Source organism: Bos mutus, chromosome 16 (assembly GCF_027580195.1).
Source record: "Bos mutus isolate GX-2022 chromosome 16, NWIPB_WYAK_1.1, whole genome shotgun sequence".
Taxonomy (NCBI): Eukaryota; Metazoa; Chordata; class Mammalia; order Artiodactyla; family Bovidae; genus Bos; species Bos mutus.
The window spans coordinates 60,054,897-60,066,564 of NC_091632.1; the positions used below are offsets into that span (position 1 = coordinate 60,054,897).

General features: G+C 37.8%; 1 protein-coding gene across 9 annotated transcripts in view; it reads left to right on the top strand.

The window, feature by feature from the left end:
• The window catches only part of TAF1A (TATA-box binding protein associated factor, RNA polymerase I subunit A), a 32,109-nt gene extending 20,789 nt beyond the window's left edge, over positions 1-11,320 (top strand). For 7 of the 9 annotated variants that reach the window (XM_070385485.1, XM_070385484.1, XM_070385483.1 and 4 more), the window contains 6 exons: positions 2,827-2,957; positions 4,222-4,380; positions 5,408-5,474; positions 6,212-6,335; positions 7,806-7,960; positions 10,962-11,320. In XM_070385485.1, the coding sequence (XP_070241586.1) occupies positions 2,827-2,957; positions 4,222-4,380; positions 5,408-5,474; positions 6,212-6,335; positions 7,806-7,960; positions 10,962-11,074 (749 nt within the window). In that variant the 3' untranslated portion in view covers positions 11,075-11,320. Of the gene's footprint in view, positions 1-2,826; positions 2,958-4,221; positions 4,381-5,407; positions 5,475-6,211; positions 6,336-7,805; positions 7,961-8,488; positions 8,606-10,961 lie in introns of those variants that run through there. The other 2 variants (XM_070385491.1, XM_070385490.1) reach the window with 2 other exon arrangements.
• Positions 11,321-11,668: the final 348 nt, after the last annotated feature.

Sequence of the window (11,668 nt, forward strand, 5' to 3'; positions counted from 1 at the left end):
AGTTTGTTGTGATCCACACAGTCAAAGGCTTTAGCATAGTCAGTGAAGCAGAAGTAGATGTTTTTTGGAATTCCCTTGCTTTTTCTATGTTCCAGCATACGTTGGCAATTTGATCTCACTTAGAGTATAATAAATTCAGTGTTTTGTAATATATTCACAGTTGTTCATCCATTACCATCATCAATTTTAGAACAGTTTTGTCACCCCTGAAAGAAAGCCTGTCCCCCCATTAGAAGTCCCTCTTGACTCTTCCCCAGTTCCTGCATTGCCATGCAACCTAGCAATCTACTTTCTGTCTCTGGATATCTGTTCTGCACAGTTCATACAAAGGTAGTCCTGAAATATGTGGTCTTTTGTTACTGACTTCTTTCACTTAGTCTTTCACTTAGCCTAATGTTTTTAAAGGTTCAACCACGTTGTAGCATGTAATGGCACTTAATTCCTTTTTATTTATTTATGTTCCATTGTATGGATATACCGCACTTAAGTATCCATTATCAGTTGGTGGACATTTGGGTTGTTTCCACTTTTTGGCAATTTTGAGTAATATTGCTGTGAACTTTTGAGGGACCTCCATACTGTTTTCCAAAGTGGCTGTGCCATTTTCCATTCCCACCAGCAGTGTATGTGAAGGATATTGATTTCTTCTCGTCCTTCCCAACACTTGCCGTTATCTGTCTTTGATAGGACTATCCCAGTGGGTGTGAGGTGGTGTACTGTGGTTTTGATTTGTGGTTTCCTTAGAGGCTAATAATGTTGAGCATCTTTTCATGTGCTTTTGGGCCATTCATTTGTCTGGTTGGAGAAATTTGCATTCAGATTCTTTTCTCCTAGGAGGTTTTTAATTGAAGTACTTTTTTTTTTTAATTATTGAGTTTTAGATCTTTATATATTCTAGGTCCAAGTCCTTTATCAGATAGGTGCAGGATTTGGAAATGTTTTATTCTGTGGATTACCTTTTTCATTTTCTTAATGGTGTTTTTGAGTCACAAAATGTTATAATTTTGATGAAGTTTAGTTTATCTGCTTTTTCTTTTGTTGCTTATGCTTTTGGTATCACATCCAAGAAACCATTGCCTACTCCTGGGTCACAAAGATTTAGACTAATATTTTCTTCTAAGAGGTATGTAGTTTTACTCCTACATTTTGGTTTTTTGATTCGTTTTGAGTTAATTTTTGTATGTCATGTGAGGTAGATAGAGGTTCAACTTTGTCTTTTTACATGTGGATATTCAGTTGTTCCAGCACATTTATTTGAAAAGACTATTATTTTCCCACTGAATTGCCTTGGTACTCGTATCAAAACTCACCTACTCATATACGAAGTTTTGTTCATGACTCTAAATTCTCTTCCACTGATGTGTACACGTCCATTGTTGTTGTTAGTTGCTAAGTCATATCCAGTTCTTTGCGACGCCATGGTCTACAGCCCACCAGGCTTCTCTGTCCATGGTATTTCCCAGGCCAGAATACTGGAATGGGTTGCCATTTCCTTCTCTAGGGCAGTCTTCCTAGCAAAATCAAATCCATGTCTCTTGCGTTGGCAAATGGATTCTTTACTGCTGAGCCACCCTGGAAGTTCATGTTATGGATATACATATACCTATATCACACAGTCTTAGTTACTGGAGTTTTGTAGTGACTTTTGAGGTCACACTGTGAATCCTCCAAATTTTTAAAAAATATTATTTTGGCTGTTCTTGGTCTTTTGTATTTCCATATGGATTATAGGAATAGCATGCCAATTTAAGCAAAAAAAAAAAACCAGCTGGGATTTTGATAGAAGTTGCATTAAAATTATAAGTTAATAAGTCGTCTAATCTTTGATCATGGGATATGTTTCCATTTACTTAAGTCGTTTTTAATTTCCTTGAACAATACTTTTGAGATGTGATTTGTATCTCTTTTGTAAAACTTATAGCTAAGTTGTTTCTCGTTTTTGATGCTATTGTGCTATTATAAATGGCATTATTTTCCTGATTTCATTTTTGGATGATTTATTTTTGTATGTTGATTTTATATTATACAAGTATGAATTCATTAATTCTAATAAATTTTTAGTGGATTCTTAGGATTTTCTATGTGGAAGATCGTGTCATCTTCAAGTAGAGATAGTTTTAATTCTTCCTTTCTAATCTGAACATTGTTTATATCATCTTCTTGCTGAATTGCCTGGCCAGAACCTCCATGAGAGTGTTGAACAGAAGTGGCAGGAGAGGAATTCTCCCTTGCATGCAGTTTTTCACCATGAATTCTGATATTACTTGTGAGTTTTTCACAAGATGCTCTTTATCAGATTAAAGAAATTCCTTCTATTCCTAGATATTGTGTGTTTTTATCATGAAAAGTTACTGAATTTTATCAAATGCTTTTTCTGCAACAGTAGGGATGATTATGAGGTTTTTGTCATTATTCTGTTGATTTGGAATATTGTATTAATTGATTTCAAATGCTAAACAACCTTGCATCCCTGGAATAAATCCCACTTTATATGTTGCTAGGTTCAGTTTCCTAGTAGTTTGTTAAGAATTTGTACATCTGTATAAGAGGTGTTGGTCTGTAATTTTCTTGTGTTGTTATTGTCTGATTTTGGTCTTAGGGTAATACTGATCTCATAGGGTAAGTTGGGAAGTGTTCTCTCTGTCATTTTTGGGGAGATAGTTTGTAAAGAATTACTACTCTTCTTTGAATTAGTACTCTTCTTTGTTAGAATTCACCAGTGAAGCCATTACAGTCTAAGCTTTTCTTATGTGTAGTTTATCAATTACTGATTCTGCGTGAGTCTCCAGTACTGACTGCTTTAAAAAATCTTTTGTCTTTGGGCAGATAAAGATGATTATGCTTACAACACAGCATCCCAGAATATGCTTAACCACAGCTGGAAGACGTCTATAAACCTTTGCACATTGATTCAAATTCCTGGAGTTTGGGACCCTTTTGTGAAGAGTTATATAGAGGTAAGTAGACTTTTCTTAAGTTTTTATTAGTTTCATTTTAAGCTTAATCTTTATCCATCAGAAGGCAAATAATGGAGAAAATTATTTTTTAAACAGTAGGATGCCCTTTTTTGGTCTGAATAATTTTTGCTATTTTCCTACTATACAGTAACAACTGTGTTTATTTTCACCACTGGATAACCTGTCGTGGCCAAATGCAGTCACCCCTCAGTACCCTTGGACACCGAAATCCCTTATATAAAATGGTGTAGTATTTGTATGTAACTTACACACATCCTCTTGTATACTTTAAATCATCTCTGGGTTACTCTTAATACTTAACACAATGTGAATGCTGTGTAAGTAGTTGCCTTTGTGTAGCACATTCAAGTTTTACATTCTGGAACTTTCTGGAAATTTTCTTTTTCTGAGTATTTTCAGTCTGTGGTTGGTTGAAGCCTAAGATGCAAAACCCAAGGATGCAGGGCTCATGGATGGTGCAAGGGTGATGGTTTATTTATTTATAAATAATAGCACAATAGTTGTAAATGTCAATTCTGTATTGTTCTGATTGAGCTTAAAAGAAAAGCAGAAAGATCTTTTATGATATGGTGGGATCAAGAAGGGAAGGGGGCAAAAATCTGAAACTAGGTCACAATATGTGAAATGAAGAAGAATGGCTCTTAGAAGTTCTTAAGGACATCGTATTATCTTAGAGTTATTGTGAAAGGACAGAGGACTAGGAATATATCATCAAAATACTTTGCTTTTTGAAAGTTTCATTAGTGCTAAAGTGAGAATTACGTTGTCAGAAGATAATCTCTGAAACTGTATGCCAGTGAATCTGGAAACTCCTGTGTCAGGATGGGAAAGAATGAAAGGAAAGGAATTATAATTCCTATGCTCTCCTTTTGTGGCTGGAGTATGTAGGGCACTGAGGTTAGTGGCATCATATGGTCTTTTTTGGTCCTTAGTTTGCCCTACTTTGAAGCCTTTATTTCTCACAGGAACAGTTCTTATGTTGAAGTTGCTATATTTTTCAGTAACAAAATATGACAAGGGAAAATTGGGAAACCGTGTAGGCCTTTGATGTGATCTTCTCTATTCCACGGAGGTTGTAACATACACTGATGGAAGCAAAAGCTAGCGTCACTGTTGTTCCCTATGCAATTAATGCTGTTTTTCAGGTGTGTGATATTTTGTGCTCATCAGTAAAGTTGTACATGATGTTTCATATAGGTATCTTACGGGATTTACCTAAGATATCATCACTTATTTTATATAGATGCTGGAATTCTACGGGGATCAAGATGGCGCCCGAGAGGTGCTTAACAATTACGCCTATGATGAAAAGTTCCCATCAAATCCAAACGCTCATGTCTACTTATACAACTTTCTAAAGAGAGAGAAGGCACCAAGAGAGAAACTGATAAGTGTGCTTAAGGTAGGGAATTCTTAGGTCAGTGTTTGAACAGGGTTGGGAATCAAATACTTTTAAGACATTCTTAGGTCACTACTTTCCAACTTTCATGTTCTAGCACCCAGAGAAAGTGACCATGAATGGATGATACACTGAGATAAAGACAGGAGGCTGTGGGCTTCAGGCAGATCCTCCTCTCATCAACTACTATTCCCCTATCCTCTGCCCAAGTGAGACTGAGGGGAGAGGATCAATATTACAGAAACCCTTTGTCACCCTGGTTGGAAAGTTTTGCATTGCTATTGTTTTTTTTTTAATTAACTTATTTATTTTTTGGCTGTGCTGGGTCTTTGTTGCTGTGTGTGGGCTTTATCTAGCTGCAGTGAGTAGGGGCTACTCTCTTCTGGAGTGTGGGCTCTAGGGACATTGGCTTCAGTAGTGTTGGCGCCTGGGCTCTTTGAGTGCAGGCTCAGTAGTTATGGTGCATGGGCTTAGTTGCTCCACAGCATGTGGAACCTTCCCAGACCAGGGATCGAACCTGTGTCCCCTGCATTGGCGGATTTCTTAACCGCTGGACCACCAGGGAAGTTCCTTGACTTTTGAATACCCTTTATATAGTACATTCCTCAAACAGTCTTCCAAAATAACTAGCTTTGCTGTTTTGTTTTCTATATTTTGTGACCTTTTGTGATCAGTAAATATCTGTGTGATATTCTTTTTCCTTATTTTCTCCTCAGTCCTGGTGCTGAAAAGAAAGTAAATTTTTTGAGTGTGGTCAACAGTATAAATATGGAGAAAAGAAAAAGTCTTTGTTTATCCACACTACCCACCCACCCAACCAGCTATCTTGTTTTTAGCAGGGATTTTTTTGTTTTAAATATCTTTGCATAGAATACATTTTTATACCAAAATTAAAACTGGATAAAAGCAAAAGTATCTTTTAAATCCTTGATTCATTTTCTGAGAGCGTATTAGGTAGTAAGAATTTTATCTGAACATATACTAATGCCTTTAGAATGGGTAACAATTACAGTATTACTCTTTCTTCCAGATTTTGTATCAGATTGTACCATCTCATAAACTGATGTTAGAATTCCATAGGTTACTGCGAAAATCAGGTAAGTAGTTCTTATTTTCTGTCTCTTTGTGTAGACAAACTGTAGACTAGGGCTCAGCCAACTGTGGCCTTGGGCCCGATCCAACTCTTGCCTGTTTTTATAAATCAAGTTCTGTTGGAGCACAGCCATGCCCATTTATTTACATATCACCTGTCGCTGCTTTTGCCCTGCAACAGTAGAGTTGCATAGTTATGACAACCTGTAAGGCTTGCAAAACTTAAATGTTTAGTGTCTGCCCCTTTACAGAAAAAGTTTGCTGACCCGTGCTGTAGAGTATTAGGCAATGGTTGCAAAAGAAAAACGGCTTCTATTTGTATAATTCAGCTCATTTTAATCTTTACTGTTATTCAGCTCAGTATAGGAAAGAACATTTTTTCATAGGAGGAAATCTGCTTAAGTCTATTAGGTACTGGGACTGCCTCTGTACCTCTCCTAATAGAAAAGAATATGTATGAAATGCCTCAGTAGGGTAGGTACTTTAAATAACATTCTGAGTAGCATAAACCCATACAGAAGTCAGACTCACCATCCTGCTTTCATTAGCATGGACTAAGTAATTGAATTTTTCAGATTCATCACAGGAGCATATGTTGATCATAATGTGATCATGTGAATTGTTTTAAACTGTTAAACTTTAAGGCTTATGCTTCAGTGATATTTTGTCCATGGAATGTAATCTTTTAGCTCTGTACTATTCAGTGCTTTCTGTAAACTCTTAATGGTTTTGACCATCACAGACAAGGAAGAACACCATAAACTGGGATTGGAGGTGTTATTTGGAATTCTAGATTTTGCTGGATGCACTAAAAATATAACTGCTTGGAAATACTTGGCAAAATATCTCAAACAGACTCTAATGGGGTAAGTAAGAAACACATAGTGTTTATTACTAGATCAGCATAAATAACACTTTATAAAATTTTAGCTAATATCTGTCAATTTTTAAAGTTCTTTATGTTTTTGGATTTCTTAAACTGTGTTTTTAGCTGTTTTCTTCTGAATACATCAGAAGACAGGAAATAGGAAACCACAAGTAAAACATAAAAAATTCTATCAAGATTTTTTGTGCTATTAAAATAAATGCTGTCAGTTACCACTACTCTGCTAAGGGATAACTGTGTACTTTCTTATCGAAAATAAAGATTAAAAGGGGTCACTTCCTCTCGTGACGAGATTCTTTGTAAAGTGTTTTGTAATTTGTGTCATCTGCTTGTAAGATCACATAGAAAGCAGCTTTTCTCCCAGCTGTTTTCAGTGGATTTTTTTTAGGACCTTTTAAAATCATCTTGGTTATTCATTCAACAGGTATTTATGGAGTCCCTTGTGAGCTGAATATCTGAAACTATACCTCTGATCATAGTAATCATCAATGCCACATGTCGAATATAAGAAAAGAAGTGGCCCTTGTCATTTTTACCTTGTCCATGAAAATAAACGATATCACGACATGAAAGTTTCATTGAGTTATTATATCCATTTTAGTTTATTAGGAAATTAATTATCAGTGGGCACTTGCTTCAGGCTTCAGACCTGACTTGACCTTAGAGATAGAATAGTCCTGATCATGAAGTGTTTTTAGTGTGATATGTTGGTGTGCTCAATGTAAGCCACTTTCCAAATCTCAGTCTACACCCCTACTAACCATAAGGTTCTTGAAGGCAGAGAAGTTTTGCCCACAAGGACAAATAGGTGCTAAATAAGTCAATTAAATTGTTGATGAACACTTAGCATTGCCTGGATTAGGCTGTCAAACCCATGTGTTCATGTAAATATACAATAATGGCATCTCAATTTGGATAGTAATTCTTTGTAGCCTATAAAATTTAAGCTTTTAAAGGAACTTTTAAAGTAATGAATAATAATAGCTAACATTTATTGAAACTTTACTTTGTACTGGACAGCAGGCAAAGAGTTTATGACACCTGCCAGACTGTGGGCCAGTTTAACCCTAATAACAGGGCTGTGAGATGCATGCCATTCGTGTACCCAAGGACCCTGGGCTCAGAGAGGTTAAGCAACTTGCACAGGACCACACAGATAATAAATGGAAGATGCGGGATTTGAATCTGAGACTTGACCTCAGAGTCTATGCTGGTAACCACTGTGCTGTGCTGAACTGGCTGTTTCAGTAGATGGAGAATGGGACGTGGAGATCAAAGAAGTCTCAAAAGGATTTGCTTTCATGTATGTTCTGTGCCATGGCTGTACCCAGAAGCTAGTTTCAGAACATCTGGTTTGTCATCTTTCCATGGACCCGACTGAAGTTCACATCCTGACCGTATAGGTCTGTTGCCATCACTGACCTTCGCTTTTGACATTTTTCTTTTCCAGGAGTCATCTTGCCTGGGTTCAAGAAGAGTGGAACTCCAGGAAAAGCTGGTGGCCAAGCTTTCACTTCAGCTACTTTTGGGCAAAAAGCAATTGGAAGGATGATAAAACTTTGGCTTGTGAGAAAGCTTTGGTAGCTGGGTTATTGTTAGGAAAAGGTACATGTTTTGTTTTCTTTTTATCTAGCCATAGCTTTTAGGCGATTTTGAAATTACAACGTGGGCATTCATGCTGGAGAAATAACTGGTGAATAGAAAAATGAATCTTGAGTTGGGGGGGCCAGTGATCTGTTGGTCAGGAATTTCCATGGATTAGAAACAGTGATTTCAAACTGTTGTTGTTGGTTTTTATACTCTTGATTTGAGTATATTTTAAGGGCCATTAAGATAAAGGATGCAGACTCTTTTCACAATAACCATTTGGCTGTGCTATAAAGTTGACTGAGATTGTCTATAAGAAATAGAAAAATATTCTTTATTGATTTCATTTTTAAATGACACTTTTATGTTCTATTAACTTCCCTGTTCCTGTAACAATGAGTCATTTCTTCCCTTACAAAAAGAAAAACATACCTCCTATTAACTTACCTAAAAATTTTCTTAAAGGGAAATTGATCTTTTCTTTGGGGAGTATCTTGGCTGTTAAAACTCTTACCTGCTTTCTCCCACTGAAATATGGAAAGGTAGCCAGTACTGAAATGAGACTTGTCCATCTTGTCCAGAGATGAAGAAAGGAACCTCACGGTGGCCACAGTGAGCACTGTGTGGCCAGGGAATTTAAAGTGCTCTAAAGAGATTCTTCAGGTCAGTTTAGATATAGTTTGTGCTAATTCGGAATTAGTATTCTCGGTTAATGTTTCAGATGGTTACTAAGATTAACCAGATGCTGATTTTGTGGGAAGAAAGGGGTTAATAAACAGAGTAATTTTAAAAATTTCTCCCTAATATACTGACGACAAGACACAAAAATGTGATTTGGACTGTGATTTCCAACTTTATGAGTATAAAGATTTCTAGTACAGATATCAGAATGTACCTGTGTTTGAGTGGGGTCTGAAGACCTGGGTTAACTTTCCAATTCTGTCCCTTACTCGCTGCATCACTTAGGCCAAGCAGGTAGCCTTTGGGAGCCTTCTGTGTGAGACGGGCAGTGTAACAGCTGCCTAATTTGCTTACAGGATTGTTGTAAGCATCACGCAAAGCTCACTTTAAAGTGCTGCGTAAGTTCTGAAGTATCAGGCATATCAGGCATAAAGTGCCTGAGAGTGGGCTCACTGCTTCTTTTTTCAGGATGTTAGTGTGGGGGTTAAGTCAGTCTATCGGGAACTGAGCTGGGTTTTGTTCTTGGTCTGGTTACCCTCATTATACCCTGGATTTGAATTCTCGCCTTCATCTGCCTTTGCTCTGTGCTCGGAGCAGGGTGTAGGGGCTGCCCTTCCTCCCATGCTCCACTCAAGGCGACCAGGCCCACTTCTCCTTGGAGGGGCCTTTCCTTCCTGGCCGTCCAGGCTGCTCGGCTGTCATGTGACTTCAGCTCAGGTGGGCTTGAAGTTAGGAGATTGTAGTTTATTTGGCTTTTTCTCTTTGTTACGATGGGAGCAAAGTTCTTTCCAGTTTTCTGTATTCTAGACAGAAGCAGAAATCTGTACTTTGTTTTTGCTAAAGTGGCAGATATATTTAGAAGCACAAATTATTAACATTGCATATACCACTGCTTCCCAGCTAACAAAATATTAGCAAGTCTCACATACTATTTTCAGGGGTAATAAACTAATTACTCTAGGTACAATATATATCCTAGGAATTTCCAGGAAAGATGAATAGAGGCAAGCTGAGACTGTAATAATGCTAATTTTTTATACGTGATTTATGGTCTCATTTATTAAATAGAAAATCCCTTATAATACCCAGCTTACATTTTTCTTACAGGAATTTGACTCATGTCTCTCAGATACTTAACTAGTGATCCTCTTAGCACTGTAAGAGTATGAAAAGCAGATAGAAGGTCTGATGAGCACCTTTGGCAGAACTCCTTAATCACCTCTGGCTGCCTGCTAGATGGTGGGAATGAGAGATAATTTTTGATCTCTTCTAACCTAGAATTTGTCTGTCCTAATTCTTCACATCAAGGTTTTCTACAGAGGACTTTCTAATTGTTACAGATACCTCTGTGACTGTTTGACCAAGTTGTCATTGAGAAGGAAGCTATTGTAGTTTGCTTCTGGAGAAGGCGTATTTAATACATGAATGTGATATGCATGGGCTTCCCTGGTAGCTCCTGCAATGCAGAAGACCCCAGTTCAATTCCTGGTTTGGGAAGTTCCCCTGAAGAAGGGATAGGCTACCCACTCCGGTATTTTTGGGCCTCCCTGGTGGCTCAGATGGTAAAGAATCTGCCTGCAATGTCGGGAGACCTGGGTTCCATCCCTGGGTTGGGAAGGTCCCTGGAGGAGGGCATGGCAACCCCCTCCAGTATTCTTGCCTGGAGAATCCTCATGGACAGAGGAGCCTGGCAGGCTGCAGTCGATGGGTTCACAAAGAGTCAGACAAGACTAAGCAGAGCACAGTATAATACGCATCTCACCTTAACTAAGGTTTGGGAGGGAAGGTAGAAAACAAGCTAAAGTATAAGTTTTAATCATGATGGATCAGAAGTATTTTTGTAGGTAGGAAGCAGTCCATTTCACTGGTGACAGTGCTGAGAATGAGCTTAGACATATGTCCATGCTGCTGCTGCTGCTGCTAAGTCGCTTCAGTCGTGTCCGACTCTGTGCAACCCCAAAGACGGCAGCCCACCAGGCTCCTCCGTCCCTGGGATTCTCCAGGCAAGAACACTGGAGTGGGTTGCCATTTCCTTCTCCAATGCATGAAAGTGAAAAGTGAAAGTGAAGTCGCTCAGTCGTGTCTGACCCTCAGCGACCCCATGGACTGCAGCCTTCCAGGCTCCTCTGTCCATGGGATTTTCCAGGCAGGAGTACTGGAGTGGGGTGCCATTGCCTTTTCCGAGACATACGTCCATAGATAATACAAATCCATCTGTTTATATAATCATCAGTGTGCCAGAGTTGAAGTAGAATTTTTATAATGTAGAAAAGCACTTGAAGAATTTGGTAAGTGTTAAAACTTTTTGTTTATTTTGCCTTGATTTTTTTTTTTTTAGGTTGTAAATATTTTCGGTATATTTCAAAGCAAGATCATCAAGCGTTAAAGAGGAAAATGAAGCAGATGAAGAAATCAGTGAAAAAATACAGCATTGTAAATTCAGGACTCTGATACTGAATTTTAGTTATTTCAGATTTGTAGCTACAGAGTAGTAATTCAGTGATAGTTTTAAGTGTATTTTATTTTGTATTTTAAGGAAGTAGTTTATTTGACTACAAAAGGTTTATTTGTATATTTTTTATATATTTTTTTACTAACAGTTATAGCTAGAGGAAGAGTCTCATTTGTTCTTTGTAAATACATTTTTCCCTTTTGTACTGTTAAATGTAACATTAAGGAATAATCTTCAAATAAAAATATATTTGTTTAATCTAAGAATATAGCGCTACAGCAGTTATTGCAGTTTGCAGCTAATTTGCTTCTGACAATCGTGTAATGAAATACAACTTGTGGGACTATTAAATGAACTTGTGTTCTTTTAGATGTTAATTGGGGCTTCCCTGGTGGCTCAGAGGTTAAGGCGTCTGCCTGCAATGCAATGATCCACGTTAGGTTTAATACCATGAAGAATATATTGGTGATCAGCTCTGTTGAGGAAAGAAGAATTTAGGAAAGGACTCCTCCCCTTTCTCTTTTGGTAATGAGACATGGCAGTGTGGGGTTAAGTGAGCTCTGGTAGAGAGGGACCTTTGCCGCTAGAGGACA